General features: G+C 38.5%; 1 protein-coding gene across 9 annotated transcripts in view; it reads right to left on the reverse strand.

Annotated features, from left to right (window-relative positions):
- Positions 1-2,679: 2,679 nt before the first annotated feature.
- Positions 2,680-23,882, reverse strand: part of CCDC138 (coiled-coil domain containing 138) — a 98,410-nt gene continuing 77,207 nt past the window's right edge. For 7 of the 9 annotated variants that reach the window (XM_019663809.1, XM_019663813.1, XM_019663807.1 and 4 more), the window contains 3 exons: positions 21,928-22,104; positions 5,045-5,183; positions 2,687-3,188 (listed from right to left, as the gene is read on the reverse strand). In XM_019663809.1, the coding sequence (XP_019519354.1) occupies positions 3,023-3,188; positions 5,045-5,183; positions 21,928-22,104 (482 nt within the window). In that variant the 3' untranslated portion in view covers positions 2,687-3,022. Of the gene's footprint in view, positions 3,189-5,044; positions 5,184-21,927; positions 22,105-23,882 lie in introns of all 9 variants that reach the window. The other 2 variants (XM_019663808.1, XM_019663812.1) reach the window with 2 other exon arrangements.

The raw sequence follows: 23,882 nt of genomic DNA on the forward strand, positions 1-23,882 counted from the left end.
ATGTTTCTGTACTATACAGCTTGTGTTGATTTGTTCATAATTCTTTAAGACTTTTGAATCTATTTTATTCTTTCTTACTTTGTCAATTTTTTTGTACTGGGTTCATGTTAACTGTAGAAAACAAATTAGAATGCTTTTTCTACATTCCGGGACAGTTTAAATAGCTTTAAATATTTCCTCCTTGAAATGCTAAAACAATTCATCTGTAAACACCTGGATGTGATGTCATTTTTAAAAAGAGTTGTTTCATAAATTTATAGAAGGCTTTAATGATTTTCTAATGCAGGTTTCTTGAGATAATTTTGATAGTTTCCTTTTCTAAAAAATAGAAAATTTCATCTAGATTTTCAAATTTATCAGCACTGGACAATACAAAATTCATTTATACAATAATTTTAAAAACCTCTTTTATTTATCCTAAGTATTTTTGTTCTTTACATGTTCCCGACTTTCTATCTTTTGCTATGTCTTTGTAGATATTTTCTTTTCTTCAATGATTTGAGAATATTTATCGTCCTTTTAATTTTAATAGTAGTTACCTTGACATATTCCAAAAGCATTCATTTACCCTTCATTTTTCTAATTGTCAAAGTTAATACTGAAATGGAACATTATGATTCTATTTCTAATGAAAATGTACAAAACTTTTACTTATGAGCTCCTCTATCTCTATACCTCCACCTCAGGGCCCCACTAATATTGTTTTTAACATTGGTTAATATAGTCTTATCCAAATACTTACTAATAAATTATCACTTTTCCTATTATTTATCCTTTTAAAGAATTTAATATTTCACTCCATTTTAAAAACAGATTTACTAGTATTTCAATATATTTATGTTTAAGTGATTTCAGTGTTCATTACAGTCTTTTGGAATGAAGCTGACTTAATAAACTCAATTTTCCTTCATCTCTAAATTGGTTAGAATAATCTAAGTAGTTACTTTTCTCAAGAATAGCACATAAGTGATATAATTTCCGAACACTTGCATATATGAAAATCTCTTTCCATTGTCTTCACTTTATGAAAGACATCTTCACTAGGTATAAATTCTTGGATTAAAAATTTCCCTCAAAAGTTGAGGGGACGGTTCCCTATCAACTTCCGGCATTGTATGAGGGTAGCTTCAGTTTTCTTCTCTTGTAGGTAACTGGCTTTTGTTTTTGCCTTTATCCGTATAATACTTATAATTAAATTATAATTGTAATGTATCTAAATTACAGGATGTATCTAATTAAGGTGTCTGTTTCTCACTGATTTTTCTGAAACATGTGATGAGCTCTTTCAATCTGTACATGCAGATCTTTCCTTAGCCCCCAAAATCTTTTATTCAGCTATATCTTTGAATAATGCTTCTGCTTTACTTGTTCTATTCTCTTTAGAAACATCAAATACCCCATGCCGAAGTGCCAACCTCTGTTCTACGATCTGGCATCCACTCTCTTATTGGTACCATCTCTAGGTACTTTGTGCTCTGACAGAGCTGCTCTTTTGTTCTCGTAACATTGATTCTATTTTCTAAAGTTATCGATAGAATTTCTTTGTTTCTGGATACTTCACTCATCTTTGGCTACAGCAGAAGGTATCTGTATGTTGGGACTATGATATTTTTGTTTACTTTTCAGTGTAAAAAATTTTTTAAGTTGTACATATACACTTTGGTAATAATTATTGGAAAAAAACAAAACTAGAAAAAACAAAAATTCTTTCTCTATAGTACTCTGAACAGCATCAATTAAAAATCTATTTGTGGGCTGGCCGAGTGGTGCATTGGTTGGGAGTTGGCTTGGGACACCAGCTCTGAGCAGCAGGACCCCAGGCCAGTGGCGCTGCGCCCTCTACAGCTGAGATGGTGAACAACAGCTCAACCTAGAGCTGGGCTGCCGTGAGTTGCAGGCAATGGCGTAGGCTGTTGCAGGGCTGGCCGGCAGCAGGCGTGAGCTTTCATGAGCTGCTGTCCCAATGGCCAGCAAGCGGCTGCCTCACCCAGGAAGAGCGCAGTGATGATGCCAACATGGGCCATTGAAGCGACATCCTCCACAACTAGACTGAAGGACAAAAGGACAGCAACTTGTCTGTCCCCCTTCCTCGATTCCCCAGCACTGTTCCCCTTCCCCAATTCCCCAATAAAATTTTTTTTTAAAATCTATTTGTGAATCTAGGGTATATAGAAATGTTACAATACAAAGATAGTAGTTAAAAATTATGTCTTTTGGGCCAGCTGAGTGGCTCAGTTAAAGGGTACGAACTCTGTGCAACAGGGTCACCGGTTCGATTCCCATATGGGCCAGTGAGCTGCTCCTGAGCAGAGCTGCCACTGCGCTGTCAACAGGTGGCAGGATGGCTCAGCTGGTGAGAACACGTACTCCTAACAACACGGTTTCTGGTTGGACTCCTGCATGGGATGGTGGGCTATGCCCACCCGCAACTAAGATTGAACATGGCACCTTGAGCGACTGGTGGCCGGATGGCAACTGACTGGACTTGGAGCTGAGCTAGCTGCACCCTCCACAACTAAGATTAAAGGACAACAACTTGGCTGTTCCCCTTTCCTAATTCCTTCAACACTGTTGTTCCCCTTCCCCAATTCCCCAATAAAATCTTAAAAAACAAAAAAATTACATACTTTTGGTTCCACAGCAGAGATTTCTAATATATTAAGAAAACAGAATGACATGATGTAGCCCTGTTCCCACATAAACACCAATTTTATTCCAAATAATCACATAATTTTAAGAATTTTTCTAAAGCACTTTTACAAAAAGTAACCCCAGTGTCATTAATTCTAGAAATTCCATCTTGCACATTGGTACTACCTTACTTGAACTGTAACATTCCAAAACTTCCAGAGCTTCTATAAGATTTCAATTTTAAAGCGAAAAATAAATTCTATTTTATTTTTCATGATAAATGATGCTACTGAAAACTTTACTTGGTAGCTTTTTAGTTACTTTGATGATTTTTGCAGTCTTACAAATAAGCAACACATATACAATATATATAAAATAATAATAAGGCAGGCTAATGGCTTGTATTGGAGGCCACAGCATGACATTTTGTTAAGCCCAAATTGAACAGAGTTGAATTGAGGTTAATGCAGAGAAAGGCATGTTCTGGATGTGTCGTCCTTTGTATTTCTTGAAGCATCAGATGAATTGTAAAAAGTTCGAAGAGCTTCTTGTTACTCCTATAAGAGAATGAGTATGTTAATTTAATTACACACACTTAGGGAGTTGATCTGTGATGACACTGAGAGATAACTTATGTGTAAATGTGGGGAAATAGCACGTGTTTTTAGTGAAGAAAATAGGTAAATAAAGGATTAACATGCCAAGACAAAACAGGTTTAAGAGACAGACCTAAAGTGGAAAAGTATTCAGGGAAACAACAATCTGTTTTATAATCCTGAAAACTGCAACCTATTCACTATTGCAACACTTCAGAATTGCTTTTCCTCACAGCTAGAAAGAGTCAAATACTTAATCATCTTATTTTAGTTAAGCTGGGCTTTTTAAAGCAGCAGAATATTGGTTTACCTTTTACCTCCAAAATGCCTTTTTAACCATCCTCTTTCTAATAACCAGTCAGTAATTTCATTATCAATTAATTAGAATTATATCTTATTACATATTTCTCATTTCCTTGTCTACATATACTTACATCTTGAGAGAAATTCAAATAACTGTATGTAACCACCCATTTGATACAAAAGGATTTACATCTTTGTGGTTTTAAAGATTTACTTTAAGATTGCTTGAGCATCAACTATTTCTAAGCTTCTTGTTCAAGCTTTGTTCTAGTTCTTTATCTAAGCCTAAAATGAACAGAAGCTATAAAACACATTACAGACAGTAAGTAAAACACTTTGGCCCAAGGATATACATGCACTTTAGGACTACTTTTAAAAAATCCCACGCAATGAGACCTAAGGAAGAATTAAACCTAAGTAACGTAATTGCAGCTTCATGGCACCACAGGTAAACTACAATAGGCCTCATTGAGAATTTACTGATTACAAATCAAGACAAACATGTACAGTTTGCAAGAAAACAAAGACAATGAATTGGTAAATTTAACTGACACCAGATGAAAACTAATAATTTGGTGAGTTGAGTATGAGGTTATAATTTAACAATTAATAATTTACTAGGGTGTGGTACAGTGTACTAGGCACCAAACAGAACATGTGGACCCACTATCACATATCTACAAATAATTTTAAGCTGCATTATATTTACTATTCAAGTATAATGAGGCCTGGTACAACACCTAAGTTCACTACCATGGAAATCATGGGTGAGGGGAAAGGAAGGGTACAGAGGAGCTGAACCAAAATCAAAATTTTACTGTTATAAAATGAGAAACAGGGTGTTCATATTTGTCGCTAAAGGAACACTAAACTATACCAAGACTCAAGAAAAATATAGCTTAAAATAAAATCTGTGTCCTTTATTTATAATTTTAAAAATGGTTACACTAATGTTTACATGAGGGCAAGAAGAGGAAATATAAAAAGAAAGCCCTCATAATAAAATCCAAATTAGTGGCTGTAGCAAGCCCGTAATAGTTTCCTAAAATAAAACCAGTTACTAACATTACTTTAAATCTTTTCTGCCTACTTCATACTCATTCCCTAAGCTAACTTCATTACATCAATAAGAATCTGTAAAACATACCTTTATTATCTTTTTTATTTTCACCTGTGGTATTACAGAATACCAGTGTGCAATAATTTGTTCTGATACTATCACTTGGAAGCTAAAAATTGCTCTTAGTTTTACATACTTTGTGGTACTTAAAGTTCATTTAGCAGAAATAAACTACAGATAAAAGACATTCTAAGATTAAAACTCTAATTCTACTCTATCACTAAGTACGTGGCCTTAGATACGCATTAATATTCATGAATCCTAGTTTTCCACATGTTTATTGGAAATTTTGCTTTAATAATCAAAGTTGAACTAGTATATGATTCAGAAAGGTCTAAATGATCACAATAGGATATCTTTCAATAAAAAAATGTTAGAAATAAGAAATTCTTACTTGATTTTCGAAAGTTTCTGTAGAATAATACTGAGCTTCTCTAGTATGTGAAGATCAAGCTTGGGGGTTCGAAGAAGCACAGAGCAAGTACGAAAAAACAAAGTGCTGCTACAGGCTTCCAGGAAAGGCTGCAAGGATTCTGCAAAACAAACCACCAGTGCTTTACTGTTAAAAAGTAGCTAAAAAAGCGATTAAAAATAAAATAAAACCAGAACTATGTGGGGTTATTTATAAATATTGATTTGATTTTCATTCTTTTCATACTTAAGTTTTGGAGCAAAAATATCATCATTTGAAAAATAAAAATATTCACTGGCTCTTGTTGAACAATGCATACCAAAGATAAGATTATTTTCCGTAATATCAAACTTCTATTAGGCAGAATTTCTCAGAAATCCCATGTTTGACAAAAAAGAGGGCAAGTCATTTCTTCAGTAAGTTTGTAACAGTATGCTTAGTTTAAATAATTAGCAATAAGAAATTTTGTTGGGTTAGTAAAGTTTTTTTAAATCCTAAAGAATTTCATTCGACTGTTAATGACAATTTACATACTTACTGGATAGGGAATAACTTAAAGCATAAAAGCAAAAAGGAAAACAGGTTCACAAAAGAATAAAAAATTTTACAAAATAAAAATTTTAAATGTCTATGTAAAAAATATTTTGTAAATTAAAAGGCAAAAGCTCTGAAAAACAAAGCAAAACAAAAGGGAAATACCAAACTTGATGGGGGGTGGGAGGGAGTCCCTTTGTAATATATTTGCCAAAAGATTGGTATTATTACTATAAAAAGAACTTTTATAAATTAATTTTTAAAAGGTGGACCTAATATTTTTGGTAATGAGCAAATGGCACAAACAATAGAATACAGTAAAAATAGTCAATCTTAGTAGGAATAAAATAATTGGATTTGGCAAATTGTATCAAAAGCCTTAAGTACATAGCCTTTGATTCAGCAATTCTGCCTCTAAGAATGTCTGATGGAGACTTATGCAAAGGCTTATGAATGAGGACCACAGTAAAGTTTATAATAGTGAAAACTGAAAGCTCTGTTAAGGCTGTTAAGAGTTGAACAAAATAATAAGGTATAAATCACTATTATCGCTAATTAGGGAATCTTGAACAGAAACAAAAGTTATACAAAAATATTAAATCATGGCCTTTAGAATAGTTAAATTCCTCTGTAAAACTCAGAAGCTCCCACAATGAATATACAGGGCTTTATTTCAAACATAGATAAAGTTAGGGCCGACCGAGTGGCTCAGTTGGTTAAGAGCTCGCTCAAGGGTTTGAGCTCTGAGCAACAGCGGTTCGAGTCCAGCCCGAGCTGAGCAGCCGCTGAGCTGCCAACAGGTGGCAGGATGGCTCAGCTTAAAAAAAAAAACATAGATAAAGTTAATAGCTATAAAAGACATAAAAATATAATAGTTTTGCAGTCTTCATTCTTTTTGAATCCATAAACACAGCTTAAAAGACTAAACCACAGTATCTTGGCAGTGTACAGAGTAAAATAAAGTACAGCAGGTCCTCAACATAGTTTCATTCAAACTTATTTCATTATAATGTTAATGAGAAACCGAAGGAACTTAACTCTTGTTTATATCAATTAGCCTGTGGTAAAATTGGTTTCATTATATATTGTTTCACTGAAAGTCACGGAACCTATTGACAATGATGTTAAGTTAGGACATACTGTATTAAGTAATGAAATCAATAAAATCCAAAAAAAAGTCTGATAAAATGAAAGGTGGTATATGCTAGCAATGGAGCACTAGAGGCAGTGATTGTGTGTCCTTTGCATGTATTCATGCAGTAAAAAGTAGGAGAAAAAACAGTATTTTCCCCAAGTCGTCTAATCCAAGTATGGTCTAAACTTAGTTCAGCAATGTGTGTGTGTGTGTGTGTGTGTGTGTGTGTGTGTGTGTGTGTGTGTGTGTGTGTGTGTGTGTGTGTGCATCTCAATCTCAGTTACAGAGAATCTTCTTAAAGAATGAAAATTTAATTACATAAATGTCTAACCACTATGTTGTACATCTGAAACTAATATTGAATATCAACTGTAATTGAAAACAATTTTTTAATTAAAAATTAAAAGAATGAGGGCCAGCTGAGCAGCGCGTTGGTTAAGAGTTGGCTTGGGGGCCGGCTGAGTGGCGCGATGGTTAAGAACTGGCTTGGGACGCCAGAGGGCCCCGGTTCGGATCCCACATATGAGGGCCAGTGACGCTGCCCTCCACAGCTAAGATGCTGAACAACAGCTCAACCTGGAGCTGGGCTGCCGTGGGTCACCTGTGATGGCGTAAGCTGCAGCCCCTGTGGCAGTGCATTGCCATGGGCTACGGTGTGTGGCCAGCAGCCAGCGTGAGCGGCCAGCAGCCTCAGTGAGTGGCCGTTCAGAAGCCGGCGACTGATCTGCCTCGACTGGGAAGAGCGCAATGATGGTGCCAACTTGGGCCAGTGAAGCAACGTCCTCCACAACTAGACTGAAGAACAAAACAATAGCAACTTGTCTGTTCCCTTCCCCCAATTCCCCAGCGCTGTTCCCATCCCCCAATTCCCCAATAAAAATCTTTAAAAAAAAAAGAGTTGGCTTGGGAGCACCAGTTCTGTGCAGCAGGGCCCCAGTTCAGATCCCACATTAGGGCCAGTGATGCTGAGCCCTCTACAGCTAAGATGGTGAACAACAGCTCGACCTGGAGTTGGGCTGCTGTGAGTCACCGGCGACGGCATAGGCTGCAGTGAAACTGCAGTGGGCTGCCATAAACTACCGTGAGTGGCTGGCAGCCAGTGTGAGCCGCCGACAGCCAGTGTGAGCTGCCAAGAGCTGCTGTGAGCAGCCATCCAGTGGCCGGTGACTGATCTGCCTCACCCGGGAAGAGCGCGATGATACCAACATGGGCAGTAAAGCTATGTCCTCCACAACTAGACTGAAGAACAAAAGGACAGCAACTTGTCTGCTCCCCTTCCTCGATTCCCCAACGCTGTTTCCTTCCCCCAACTCCCCAATAAAATCTTAAAAAAAAAAAAAGTTAAAAGAATGAAAACTTAGGTTAGAACTATAGCATACATAATCGACAAATAGCATTAAAATACGTGTGAAATGTCAAGCAGCTTCATTAGACAATGGTACACAGTTTTCTTATTTCAGATCCTGAGACGTGATTTATGTCAACTCTGAACAAGAAAGTTAACTATCATATGGCTAACAGAATTGAAATCAAAGGGAAAAGAACAATCATAAGTCATTACAAGAAAGACCACTGAGGGTTCTTTACACACCTACAATCTACAATGTCAGTATTTTCCATTTAGAGGTCTAAAAACTAAACAAGAAAGTTATGACGGTTGTTTGTTTATTGTCAAAGTGAGACAGACAGTGTATCTTCCTTTATTGTATTATATATGTAAATCAGGTCTTGGCATGAACAAAACATTCATTTAAGGGTTATTACAAAAATCCCCAAGTCAACAGTGCCAAATAAAAGTGAACTTCTTTTATGACCTCTGTAATGGAGAAAAGCCAAGACCATCCAAAGACTTTCATATATCTGCATATTTAAAAGGTGAAGCTTGTAAAGTCCTTTTAGACATAAAAGAGGTTCACTGGCTTGATTTCCAATCTCTCTTTTAAACCTGTGAGACAGATATGAAATAGAGGAGAAAGGAAATTCTGGGATTCTTATATGCATTAGGTTAGGTTTAACTATAAACATTGTAGTTTTAGCATTTTTTCAATGCTACAATATTCAAATTAATTACATTTTTTTTAAAGCTTAGAAGAATTTTAATTTGAATAAACATTAAGTAAGATTAGTACAAAAGGGGTGAGGGGGAAATTGAAGACCTAAATAGGCCAGGTGATTTCTCTTCTAAAATTCATAACTCTGGAAAAATTACCTAGCACATCTTCATTGATTTCTACATTAAAATGGAGAGATAAAAAGGCTTGAGAAAATTTCTCTCCATGAAAAGCTAGTCTTACAGATCAAAAATTGTAAACAAACAAAAAATCAGCAAAAAACCCAACCACCCAACCCAACAAAAACCTTACCTACAACCACAGAGAAACAGACAGGGGCACAAGTCAATGGTGTGAACCTTAAAAACTGGTGGCAAATGGTCCAGGATACAAACATAGGATTCTAGAGTGGAGAAGTGTGGCCTGTGTCGTTGCCCCCCATCACAACTCTTCTTCCAAGAGATACACTGGAAAAGTTGACAAAGTCTTGGGAATTCTCATGAATATCCCCCCAACCTGAAGAGGGCAAACTAACCAGCTATTGTTACCTTTTCACTCTTCTGACTGGGAAACAGAGAAAGAGGTTGCCTGGAAGTAATTCGAAAATAGTGCTCCAGAGCACAGGCTGCACTGGAGAGCCAGTCTGAAGCCACAAGACTTTCTCCATGGGAATAGAATACTCACACTCCCCACATTCTGAATTAGGTGAAATGAACCCAGATGAGACATTTTAGCAAAATCTCAGAAGTGAGACTACAACCCTGAGAATCTAACAAAGCCATGTCATCACTACACCCAATGGCTACACAAAAAGAACACATACGAGTATATTAAGGAAAAAGGCTTTCAAATTGTAGTTCTGAAGGAAGAAAAACTGCATAGGACAGAGTCGAATGTAAAAGAAAACACAACTCAAAGAACAGGATGAAGTTTTCCATAAGAATTCTGAAGACTAGATTAACCTAACAAGAACATGGCTAGTCAATAAATAATAAAATATGACAAAAAACAGGATTTGAGAGACAGAGGGAGAGAGAGAGAATAAAAACTCCACCATTAAAACAACAAAAACAAAAAACCCGAATTTAAAAACATCAAGAAAATGAAATAATGTAGTTGAAAATTAGATTACTATCATAAAAATCTCAGCTAATCAGAGAATGCAAACAAAAAAAAACCAGGGAAATTACAAAAAAAAAGCCAAGATATGGAAGACCATCAAAAAAGATCCAAAATGAGGATAACCGGTATTCTTAATATAAAGTTAATAAAAGAAAAATATTGTATATTAAAGTGAAATGCTAAATGAACAAAGAGCTGAATCTGTAGAACGAAAGAGCACAAACAATAGTGTTCCAGGAAATTTGCTTTAGAACACTGAACAGCAAGGTATATCCTGAACTTCAAAGCTAGAACAGTAATTAGCCCCCCAAGGAAAAGAATGAATTACCACTAACAGGAAAATCAGGCTGTCCTCTGACTTCTCCCAAACAACAGTGAATGCCTAAAGACAATAAAGCATCATTTATAAAATTTTGAGCAGGGCCGGCCAAGTGGCACGTTGGTTAAGAGCTGGCTTGGGATGACAGAGGGTCCCGGTACGGATCCCACATATGAGGGCCAGTGACACTGCCCTCCACAGCTAAGATGCTGAACAACAGCTCAACCTGGTGCTGGGCTGCCCGTGAGTTGCCGGCGATGGCGTAGGCTGCAGCCCCTGCTGCAGTGGGCTGCCATGGGCTACCATGTGTGGCCAGCAGCCAGCGTGAGCGGCCAGCAGCCGCAGTGAGCAGCCGTCCAGAAGCCGGCGACTGATCTGCCTCGCCAGAGAAGAGCGCAATGATGGTGCCAACTTGGGCCAGTGAAGCAACGTCCTCCACAACTAGACTGAAGAACAAAAGGACAGCAACTTGTCTGTTCCCCTTCCCCCAACTCCCCAATAAAAATCTTAAAAAAAAAAAATTTTTTGAGCAAAAGAAAGGGAAACCTAAAACCACTTTATTCAGACAAGATCTTGTTAAGTATAAAAGTCACAGGTTAGCATTTTCAAACATGAGATGGATTACTCAGCACCCACCAGGACTTCCTAAATTGGGGTGGAGGGCACACATGGGAGAGGGAGCAATGAAAAGATTATTCAAAGGGATCAAATCTATGGTGATGGAAGAAGAACTGACTCTGGGTAGTGTACACACAATGTGATATACAGATGATATATTATAGAATTTTACACCTGAAACCTATGTAACTTTACTAACCATTGTCACCCCAATAAACTTTAATTAAAAAAAAAAAGATTATTCAAAATTAAGAACACAGAAATATAGAAGTTACAGTAAAAGGACTAGTCGAGCACTATTTAATCTTTTCAGAATTCTAAGGCAGGATGGTAAACAGAATAAAATTATTTGAAAAGCAAACTCTCAGATTTAAATATTAACATGCTATATTACATGGAACAAAATGTATGACTTTTTGATAGTAAGGCTTTTATTTTTAGTTCTGATGATTTAAAAGTTATAACCTCACAGCATTTAATATCAACCAAAAAACTTCAGCTACACATCCCTCAAACTGAACAAAGATCAAGAAAAATTTTTAAAAGTAAAAAAGCAACAAGGTTATATATAGGCAATCTTCTGAAAACACCCAACTGTATATAAATTCCCATCTTTAGTATTTTTTTCAATTCCATCTTCCTTCCTTTCCTTTTAGGGACAGGCAGGGTGTAAAATGCACTCAAGATTAGCTATTTCTGAAAAATGAGCAGGAGTTTGCCAGAGGCTTCCTATGGGAAAGTGCTAGTCCAGAGCCAGAGGCTCTCTTGGAGCACGATAATCCATATTCGTAACCAGTAACTCTCCAGGCCAAGTTCCTAGTCTTCCCTGTCCCCACAGTTTCAGACCCCTGCTCCTTCCTCTACTTTTTCATTCCTGAGAGAATCCAAAGCTTTTCTCTTTTCCTTTTCTCTTTTTTTAATCCCTGGACACAGTGAGTGCTGCTACTACTTTCCGCTCTGAATCCCTCAGTTCCAGGGCCTAATTTCCCTTGGAAGGTTCTCCCTTGCCTCCTCAGCTTTTCTTTTTCTGAAAGACTTTATTCCTCATGCCCTGGCCCTAACCAGTGGATATTAAACAAGTCAATTTCTCAAAGCCCAGGTTCCCCACCTATGTCTATATAAAATTTAGTAGATGACCTAGAGGAGCACTTCTCAGCCCAGTGACTCGTACCATCTTTTTCTAATAAATATTTTATAACTGCCTTTTACAATCCTGAAGTTATCCATAAGCAAGTAACAAACTTACACATACATTTTAATCAATGTAATGCCCTATGTCTAATAAAAGGAAAAATAAAAGCTAATATATAATAAAAAATATTATTCAGTGAATATGTCAATGCTTAAAACTGCACTGTAAAATTTAATAAAGTGGTCAGATACTTATATCTGTACACAGAGTCACCACGAATCCAACAAGTATACATGCAAACTAGTACTGAGAGAATTCTCAAATAATGAGGAGAAAAAAGGAAAGAACAGACTGGCAGGCTGAACAATGACCCACAAAAGAAGCCTACTGTTCCTTTGTATGGTGCATGTCATCTTATATGACAAAAGCTTTGCAGACGTTACTAAATTAAGGATCTTAAGACGGAGCCAAGTATCCTCAATCATCCCGGCGGGCCTCACTGCAGTCACAAGTGTCCTTACAAAAGGGAGGCAGAGGAAGGGTTCAGACAGAATAGGAAAAGGCAAGGTTGTATTAACCATGTGTTTCTGATGCTTTTTTAAAAAAATGTGTTTTTTACATTAGTTTCAGGTGTACAAAGCAACATAATAGACATTTAAACCCCTCATAAAGTGATAACCCACCCCCCAAGCTAATACCCCTCTGACATCTTATGTAGCTATCACAATACCATCGACTATCTTCCCTATGTGGTACTCCACATCCAGTGACTATATATACCTCTATATTTAGTTACAGTTGGCATTCAATATTATTCTACTTCAGCTTCAGATGTAGAGCACATTGGTCAGGCATCTACATAGTCTATGATGTGATCCCTTTGATAAGTCCAGTGCCCATCTAGCACCTTACATGATCTTTACAACATTGATTATATTGCCCATACTGTGTCAACTACCAGATTGTATTCCTTAATGCCTTCACTTTGTTCACCCTGCCCCCAACCCCATTCCCATCTATCACCCTCATAGATCTAGTACCCATCTGGCACCATCCCTAGTTATTACAATATTGTTAACTGAATTCCTTATGCTGTACCTTACATCCCCAGGACTACTGTATAATAACCAATTTGTACTTCTTAATCCCTTCCTCTTTCACCCATCCTTAACGCCCCTCCCATCTTAAAGAAATCTGTCCAAGGTTCCTTGTAATACTGGTTTGCTGGTGATGAACTCCTTCAGCTTTTTCTTGTCTGGGAAGCTCCTTATCTTTCCTTCAATTCTAAATGACAGACTTGCTGGATAGAGCAATCTTGATTGCATGTGGTTGCTTTTCATCACTTTGAATATTTCCTGCCAATCCCTTTGGGCTGCAAAGTTTCTGTTGAGAAATCAGCTGACAGTCTTAGGGCAGCTCCCTTGTAGGCAACTAACTGCTTTTCTCTTGCTGCTTTTAAGATTCTCTCTGTCTTTAACCTTTGGCATTTTAATTATGAGGTGCCTCGGTGTTGGCCTCTTTGGGTTCATCTGGTTTGGGACTCTATGTGCTTCCTGGGCATGAATGTCTATTTCCTTCACCAGGCTAGGGAAGTTTTCTGATGCTCTGACATCGGGAGCCTGGCTCACCCTGGAGGGACTGCCCCTCCCACAGTCAGCTAATTCCTAGAGATAATAAATGACTTGCCAGTGAGTGCATCTTTCATATACAAATTAACCAATCCAGACCCAACTCCCCTCCCCCACTTCCTCTTTGGGGCTCTCACACTCCAGGACACCCTCCACCTGTCCATGTACTCCAGGGTCAGGTATCAGCAGCCTCCACGCCCCAGAGCCCGCTGAAAGTCTTCAAACCAGCCAATCCTTTCCCTGTTTACTTTACCTTGCCCACATCCTTCCCATGGAAACCACAATATAGATTCCTGCCCACAGTTCCCCCTTTGCCCTCTGCCTCTTGGCTGACCCAGGTGCTTCCCCCTGTGACCCGCTGTGGTGTGGTGTGCCCTTCTCTTAGAAACTGTAAGTATAAACACAGTTCAAAGGCAGCCATCAGCTGATCTCTTGGCCTCACCATACTTGAATAATAATGAAACCTACATTTTAAAACAAATGTGACCATAGGATGCAGCTAGAGAGAGAGAAACCATCCTGCTTCTCAGAATATATACCCTGCTTCTCAGGTCCACTGTAATACGCTCAGACAAACCTTGGGAGCAAGAAGAGAGTACAAAGCACACCAGCTGGGAGAATGAGAGATGCTGGAGAAAGAGAGAGAGGAGCGGGGAGACATTTTTACCCATAGAAATAAAAACCTTCATACAATGAAAGGAGAGGCTGCTTCCCTCTCTTGAGTCAGCCGGTTCCACGTCTTGGAGTGTACTTGCTTTTACTAATAAACTTCTTGCTGTTCTATGCTGTGCAAACTCTGTCTCTTGACTGAATTCTTTCCTTCAAGAAGACAAAGAGCTGAGGTACAATGTCACTCCCCATAACATTACTGTCCAAAGGCATACTACCCTTAACCCTGCCACCTTACTACCTGGGGTGCCCAGAGGAGCACCCTGCAAGGAAACCCTCAACCTGACTTACGCTAACAGGAGAGACTTAAGGACCAGCCACCAGATAACTCAGATGAAACTTGGTTTACTCATAGCAGCTTTATAAGAGGAGGAGTCAGGCATGCAGGATATGCCATAGTCACCCCATTAGAAACCACAGAGGCAAGCATTGCCCCTGGGACTTCGGCTCAGTTAGCTAAATTAATCTAACTAGGGCTTTACAGCTAGGAAGAGACCAAAGGGTTAGTATCCACACAGACCCTAAATATACTTTCTTAGAGATCCATGCCCATGATACTATCTAGAAAGAAAGAGGATTCCTCACTGCCAGAGACACTCTCATAAAATACAGACTTCAGATATTATCCCTCCTAGAGGTCATACGCTTATCACAAAGGTAGCAGTAATCCACTGCTGGGGACATCAACAGGGACAAGATAAAATAGCTCAGGGAAATCATCAGGCAGATCAGGCGGACAAGGCCTCACTCTCTCTCAAGAGGAATTTATGGAAGGAATTCCTTCTTTACCGGGCCCCATTCTTCCCCCATCTTATACCTCAGAGGAGAAAAACTAGCACATTCAAAGGGGATATACTCGTAACCCTCAGGGATAGTATGAGCTAGATCAAAGGCTATACCTTCCACAGCCTCTGCAGTGGAAAGTCATTAAAAGACTTCATGATTCCTGTCATTTTGTGTGGGATAATAAGCACCAAATCTGCAAAAAATGTTTACTGGAAAAGGCATACAAGAAACAATTAACCAGGTATGCCATGCCTATATGCTCTGTACTTATAACAACCCCCAGGGGAATAAGCCTCCCCCGCTTACCTAGCCCTTCAGATCGGGGAAGGTACCCAGGAGAGGACTGGCAATTAAATTTCACTCAATTACCTCTATGCAAAGGATTTAAATACCTTTTGGTATTTATTAACACCTTCACCAGGTGGGTAGAGGCATTGCCCTCCTGGACAGAGAGGGCCCAAGGGTTTCAAAGCAACTGCTAAAGGAAATCCTTACTAGGTTTAGCCTACCCTGGCCCTTACAAAGTAACAGCCTTCTTTTACCTCACATATTACCCAACAGGTGGCTAAGGCCCTACCTAGGTCATATAGACCTCAGAGCTCTGGTAAAGTAGACAGAGAAAACCAAACCCTTAAGAACATCCGAAGGAAGATCTGTCAAGAAACCTCTCAACCATGGCTGACCCTCCTGCCAATAGCTCTACTAAGCGTTTGAATATGCCCACAGGCTTCCCAACAGCTCAGCCCTTATAAGGCTCTATGTGGGAGGGCCTTCCTCTCATTTGACACACTCTTAGATTCAGAGGCTACAAACCTCATTCAGTGTGTCGCCTCTCTTAAGGACAGTTCCAGAAGGCCCTCAAGGCCTATAGACAAAAGACTCTGCCCTCGCCTGCAGAGCAGAACCCACTGTCACCAACCCAGTACCTGCCTAGCAGCCAGATACCCATCAGATTCTAGAAAGATAGCACCCCTACAGTCCAAGGAAGCCCCACTTAGAAGGGCCCCTTCACTCTTATTACTTTCTACCCCTACAGCTGTCAAAGTACCAGGAGTCTCTAACTGGATATATCACTGTTGGATAAAACCCTAGACGAGTAATAAAGGGGAATACTTGCCAACCGGATCTCAGTACTCCTGCAAGCCTCTATAACTCAAGTTATTATTCAAAAAATTACCACTAAGTACTAATAACACCTGACTCTATTTACTATTTAGTTTTTCTCTCAGCCCTTATTCTTCTTTTATTTACATTCTTCCTGTTACCCCACTAAATAATTGTTTCTTATACAATCAGGCTAAATGGCTTCCTAATTTTGGAAAGAAACGTCTAATGACTGATTCCACCTGACAGACAATAACGAACACTCTACCTTCCATAATGTAGTTTCTATCCTTATTAGGGCCTTTAACTTATATATTACTTCTACTACTATTCAGCCCATGTCTTTTTAATCTACTTGTCAAATCTGTCTCCTCCAGATTACAGCAGTTCCTCTTAAATATAACAGTCCTCCAGGACTCCAACCTATTCCTCCGGAAATAATAGATTCATATTTATACCAGTCTCCTCTTCACGCTGTCGCTAGCAGCATTTGCCTCCCACCTGCCAAAAGTACGGGGTCCACACCTCCTTCCTCCTACCAGAGAACAGGGGGATGAGACCCTGACTATGACATCACCCCCTTTCAGCAGGAAGTAGCTATAGAAGAGACACACTGTTCCCTTTCCTGAAAGATTTCAGGGTCTCAAACTCTTCAAGGGGGGATGATAGGGTAGGTAGATAGATAGAAATGAGCAGGAAAAGGAGAGACTCAGCTCCGGTCAGAAAGCCCCTGGCTGCAGTTCCTACTTGGGTCCAGACCCCTTGTAGCTGCCCTCACTGAGGACACCAGTGCCTTACCAGCCCAGCAGGATTCCAGGGTCACACATGCCTCTAAATCAAAGGGATGTATTATTAGAAGCTAGAGAGAGAGAAACCTGCTTATCAGAATAACCACCCTGCTTCTCAGGCCATTGTAGTGAGGTCAGACAACCTTGGGAACACTAAGGCAGTACAAGGCACCCAGCTGGACGAATGAGAGGTACTGGAGTGGGAGAGAGAGAGACAATTCTACCCATAGAGATAAAAACCCTCACACAATGTAAGGAGGCTGTTTCCCTCTGTTGGGTCAGCCCATTCCATGTCTTGGAGTGTACTTGCTTTCACTAATAAACTTCTTGCTGTTCTATGCTGCACACACTCTGTCTCTTAACTGAATTCTTTCCTTCAAGAAAACAAAGAGCATAGGTACAACATCATTCCCAGTAACACTACGACCTAACCATGTTTAAAAAAGAGAAGAAAAACCTGACATCATGAAAACTATTCATAGAAAAAAGATAGAAAGTAACATTCACAGGAAGTAAATGTACATATCTTTGAATGGTAAGACTTTTTTTTTTCTGGGTTTGTAGTTTTCCAAATTTCTATTTTTTTATAATAAAAATAAACTTTACTTAAAAAACAAGGTTTGCAAATGTACTCAAATACATTATTGTCATCCAAGAGTTAAACAATAGCATGTTACCTTAGGCAAGGCAGATTCTAGGCCATGAAAGAGAATAAACTAAATAATACAAATACAAACTTAAATCCCTCTATTTAAACTAAGTCTGATAAGAAAAGGACAGTATTCTTTAAAATAAAATAAGACTCAAGTTCTCATACAGCTAAATCCAGACAGGTGAGTAATAGCTTTCAACCACTGACAGAAAAAAGAAAAAGAAACCACAAAGTGATTTTCTAAAAGCAACACTACTAAGTTCTTATATAATATATACTCACACTCCAAACAGATATAATGAGAATCCCTCAATCTAAAAAAATATTGTGTTCATAATAGATGTTATCAATACGCAGATCTTAACAACACTTAAAAAAAGTGCATTTTAGCAGTTTTTAAAAAACAATACCTATGCATCTTATAACATTTTTCATACTCGAAAAAGATGAATCTGGAGGAAGAGTAGAAGAAGAAAAAAAATCTCTTGCAGCAGCACTAACTATATAACATAGTTTAACATGAAGTATCCATAGAGATGGCGTGTCCTATTGCTTCTTAAACCAAGGACCAATCTTTTTAAATTTCCAATCCAGCACACTTTTACAAAAAACTATTAAAACAGTTAAACAAGGAGGCTGTTAGTCTGGGGTAGCTGTATGCCTTTCGTAGCTAGCCTGTCCTACCTCAACAAACCAAACCTAAGCCAGAATCAATGCACTCGAATCTAAGAAAACAAAAATCAAAAACAACTAATTGGGCTGGCCAAGTGGCTCAGTTGGTTAAGAGTTGACTTAAGAGCGTGCAGGCTTTGAGCAACAGGGCCACCGGTTCGATTCCCACATGGGCCAGTGACGCTGCACCTGAGCTGAGCTGTCGCTAAGCTGCCAACAGATGGCAGGACGGCTCAGCTGGTGTAACAACAAGACTGCCTGTTCGATGGTGGGCTACGCCGACCCGCAACTAAGACTGAACTAGGCACCTTGAGCTGAGCTGCCACCTGGATGGCTCAGTGGATAGAACGTGCGCTCTTAACAACAAGGCTGCTGGTTCAACTCCCGCATGGGATTGTGGCTACACCCACCTGCAACTAAGATTGAACACAGCACCTGGAGTTTAGAGGCCACGAGCTGCCGATGGGAAGCCAGATGGCGACTGGCGCCCTCCACAACGAAGACGGAAGAACAACTTGGCTGGTCCCCTTCCCCAATTCCCCAACACTGTTCCCCTCCCCCCAATTCCCCAATAAAGAATAAAAACAAACAAATAAATAAAAACAACTAATCACAGTCAACTAGATTTTCTTGAATCTGAGAAAATAAAACTCAAGAACTAGCAAAACAGCCAAGTAACTAAAGTTTCCAAAATAAGGCAAATATTTAAGTTACAGCCAATTGACTTCTTTGTTTTGCTTTGTTATAAAAACCTCTGTCCTAGGCACCACTGGTGGAGCACCCATAACCATTTTCAGTTTTGGTGCTGCCCCATTCAAACTGCTCAAATAAACTTTCCAAATTTAATGTGTCTCTATTTATCTTTTACAATACCATGAAAAAACATTAGAAAATGAAATACAACAAATATACAAAATCTAAGTCCAAATGTTTTTTTTATATTATTGGATTTAATAGACATAAAATTACTGTTAAAATACTACACAGGTTTCTAAACACCGTTTCTACACTGACCTCCCACATAACCGGTCCTAGGCACTCTGGGGTAGTCCCAGGCTTGAGATCACTGACATCTCCTTCCAGCTCCTTGCTCCAAAGCCCCAACCAGGCTTAGAGGAAGCCCCGAGGCTCAGCGGAGCACTGTAAACACATACCTTGAAACCTAGCACCTCACACACAGCTGGCCACTAATGCACATTAAGTGACTGAGATAAGCCACCTGTAAATTAATTCTATCAAGATTACTTTTCCAACATTTTCCTATGAATTATAAAAAAAAAATGGCATGTGGAAATTGGCATGTATATGTGAAATGAGTTTCCCATCTCAAATCTAGAAAAAACAAAACATACAACCAATAGCTAGAGAAGTATTTGCTACGTTTTAATCTTATCATTCATTTATCCCTTCAACAAACTTTGTTGGCTAACATCAGGTACTGGATTTATATTAAAAATGGAAAATATATCAAGAAAATAAATATCATGAAGGATCCACCCATTTTGAATCTTCCAAAAGTTTCCCAGCAATATGGCTTTCTAGCAATCAACATTACAAATTCCTTTAATAAAGAAACAAGGGCTGGCCAAGTGGCGCGTTGGTTAAGAGCTGGCTTGGGACCCCAGCTCTGAGCAGCAGGGCTCCGGTTCAGATCCCACATGAAGGCTAGTGACACTGCGCCCTATACAGCTAAGATGGTGAACAACAGCTCGACCTGGAGCTGGGCAGCTGTGAGTCGCTGGTGATGGCATAGGCTGCAGCCCCTGCTGCTGTGGCCTGTCATAAGCTACCATGAGTGGCTGGCGGCCGGCAGCTGGTGTGAGCTGCCAAGAGCTGCCATGAGCGGCCATCCAGTGGCCGGTGACCAATCTGCCTCACCCGGGAAGAGTGCAATGATAATACAAACATGGGCCAGTAAAGTGATGTCCTCCACAACCAGACTGAGGACAAAAGGACAGCAACTTGTCTGTTCCCCTTCCCTGATTCCCCAACGCTGTTCCCCTCCCCGAATCCCCCAATAAAATCTTAAAAAAACAAAAAAACCCCTGATAACTTTGGATTTGAATACAACTTGAACAAAGATAAACAAATGTGAATGAACTGAATATGTCGACTATCTAATCTAATACTATTTCTCCAAATGTTACAGTGCCAAAAGTCATTTCACCCAAGTAGGTCCACTTTTTCATAAAATTTTATTTAGTTTTCCTTTCGCTGTAAGATTTCATCTCTGTCAGACATAGACAGATTTGTTTCTGATGAATAGACATTTGCCTCTGGTAGGATTTTTGTTTTCCTCATTAAAAATAAAATCCTGTGAAACTAGTTGGAAATCTATCCACTTAAACAAGTAATCTTGGGTCTCTATGTCTCAGTTTACTAACTTTTCACTTTTTCTCTACACCTTAAATTAGTATATTACCCCTTCAATTAATACAAAACTCCAAGGTTACTTATCTAGGAAGCTAATTCCCCAACTTCAAGTCTAATAACTTAACAATTACAGATGGCTAAAAATATTAACAAAATATGTCACTGAAAATTTGTCACTTTGGGGCAGGAGACAAAAATAACAAACCTTGAAAACCTAATCACGGTGCTATATAGTAGAATACACTTTACATCTAGAGTCAGAGACCTGCTTGCAAGTCTGAGTTCTATCTCTGTATAGCTGTGAAATCCATGGACAAGTTACCTAATTTTTCTAGGTCTCAGTTTTTCTATCAGGCCTCCCTCCTTCAGAGGGATGCTGTAAAGGAGAAATGAGATTGCATATAAAATTGAAAATGTGAAACCACATACTGAATGTACCTAGTTAGAAGTGCATGCACCCAGCCATTAGGGATTCACCAGCAAGCGGCACTAAATACACAGGTTGCTTACTACCACAATAAGCAACGGTTTTCCATTTTTAGTTTCCACCTTCTAGAAAGCATAAACATTTTAATTTTAATTTTAGAAGTGCTGTGGAGGGAAGAGGAATAGGGAAGAGGACAAAATACAAGTGAAAAAGAATTATGGAGGCAAAATGGCTGCTTGTTACAAGTCAAGGGGTTACTTGAGATTCAAAGAGCAAAGCCAACTAAAGCCAATTAAAATATTTATGTTCAGCATCCCTATACATATCTGACCTAAGTTAGAAACCACCAATAACATGTTAAAAGAATTTGTTATACAATATAAAACCCAAAAGAAAAAACCCCACAGACTACAAAATATTAAAAATATGAATATAAAAGAGTAGCCTCCAGTACAACAGTAAGATGAAGAAGCAACAGGAATATGGCTTTGTCATTATTGTAACTTCAGGTGGAGACACATTTGATGATCTCACTCCCCCTGAGCAAACAGGGAATATAAAAATAGATCTTCTGAATGATGAGACAAGAAAACAAAGAAAGAAACTTGAATACATTAATAACATTTTCAGAGTGTATCCACATAACTGAGGTGACTACTGGAAACTGTGCTAAGTTAGGGACAATTTGGACAAAGGGTTGGATTTTATAACTTAGTGATGTTATTAATGACTCTATTATACAATGGTCAAAAATATTTTAAGCGTTTATAAAAAGCAATGGTGTCTGATATGTAAAATTATACATTCAGAAGAGATGAGAAAAATCATCCCACTGTCATAAACTTTAAAACTTACTAGATTCCACTGTCATCTGAAGCAAGCTATCAATGACATTGGATAGGAGTCCTTTACTGGATATTCTTAAATGATTTAATATTACTGGAACAGTTTGATACTTCAAAAACAAGACTTTTCCTTCATCAGTCTTCAAGTCCAAACAAAGAGAATCAAATGCCTGAGCCAGGTAGTCAGCTGAAAAACAGTATGTAAAAGCAATTTCCATTACCAGTAGTTTAAGTTGTAATCAGAAACAGAAGGTACAAAGGGAATACTATCATTTTAACAAATTCATAAGAGAAACAAAACTTAAATGACCAGAGATTATAGGCTGAATTTAGACATGTTCTCCCACCCCTGCTAAATAATTTGTTAGAAATCAGGAGAAATGAAATTACATTATGATTTATTCAGAATTTTCATACTTTAACATTGAAGTAACAATAAACCTCATTTTTTTATCAAGAAAGAAAATAATTAATATTTAATAGTAAATAGCACAAGTAATGTTTATTTTCCATGTTTGATTATAATTACCACATGCTTACAAAAATTTAAACAGCATTAGTATTGGGTTGATGGAAAAGTCATGACGTATTTTTTCTGTTTCTATGATATACTGCCTGTTTTGTTTGATAACCTTTTGCCATCTTTCAGTGAGCTTCATAATTCCTCATTCATAGAAGGACCTGTCTTTATTGGCGAAAAACTGAACAAGGTGCTGATTTACAGCCTCATCTGAATTGAACGTTATGCCACGAAAGGAGTTTTGAAGAGAGAGAAAGAGTGGAAGTCTGACAGCGCAAGGTCAGGTGACTATGGTGGGTGTGGCAACACATCCCATCCAAGCTCCAATAATTTTTGATGGGTGATAAAACTTGTGTGTGGTCTCGCGTTGTCGTGATGGAACACAAGTCCTTTATGATTAATGAGCTCTGGACGTTTCCGGATGATGGATTCGTTCAAACTGTCCAATTGCAACAGTATATATTCAAATTGATTGTTTGGTTCTTTGGTAGGAGCTCAAGAAACACGACACCTTTAAAATCCCACCATACTGAGAGCATAACCTTCCTCTGATCAATGTCTGCTTTCGATGTCATTTGAGGCGAATCATGTTGGGACAAAGACCGTTTGTGCACCACAATGTTGTAAACTACTTCTCATCATCAATTATCAGTCGTTTCAAAAAGGGATCATTTTCCTCAAGTTTAATGAGCATATCACAAATGTTTATACACACCGTCAAATGAACTTCTTTGAGTTCATGAGGAACCCAAATATTGAGCTTGCCTACGTATCCCAGCTTCTTCAGGTGGTCGTGAACACTTAAATGATGGATTTCAATGTTTCTGCAATCTCTCATGTCGTGTAACGTGGGTTTGACTCTATCAATGCCTTTATTTTGTCGTCATCAACCTCAGTGGGCCTCCCTGACCGAGGAGCGTCGTTGAGATCAAAATCACCAGCAAAGAATTTTGTGAGCCATCGTTGGCACTGACGTTCTTATAGAGCATTGTCACCGTAAACTGTACACAACTTTTCACAAGCTTGATGCGCGTTCTTCCTTTTATGGAAGTAAAACAGTAAAATATGGCGAAAATGCACAATTTGGTCTTCCATCTTCAAATTGTTGTAAAATCTCCAAAACTCAATCAAATTGCTCAATTTTTTTTTTAGAATGAAGCTAGAACTGTCAGCTGTCAAATGACATAGCAATAACATAGATGTGAATGACTAGTACTTCCAAAAATGAAGTAGTGCCATCTGTTGCAAACATGCGTCTTGACATTTCCGACAATCCAATATTTCTATCTTTAAATACTTCTGAGATTATATATATATATATATATATACATATATATATATATATAAATTTGTTAAAGAGTTTTATTGGGGAATTGGGGGGATGGGAACAGTGCTGGGGAATTGGGGGAAGGGGAACAGACAAGTTGCTGTCGTTTTGTTCTTCA

The sequence above is a fragment of the Hipposideros armiger genome, unplaced genomic scaffold (genome assembly GCF_001890085.2).
Source record: "Hipposideros armiger isolate ML-2016 unplaced genomic scaffold, ASM189008v1 scaffold_406, whole genome shotgun sequence".
NCBI lineage: Eukaryota > Metazoa > Chordata > Mammalia > Chiroptera > Hipposideridae > Hipposideros > Hipposideros armiger.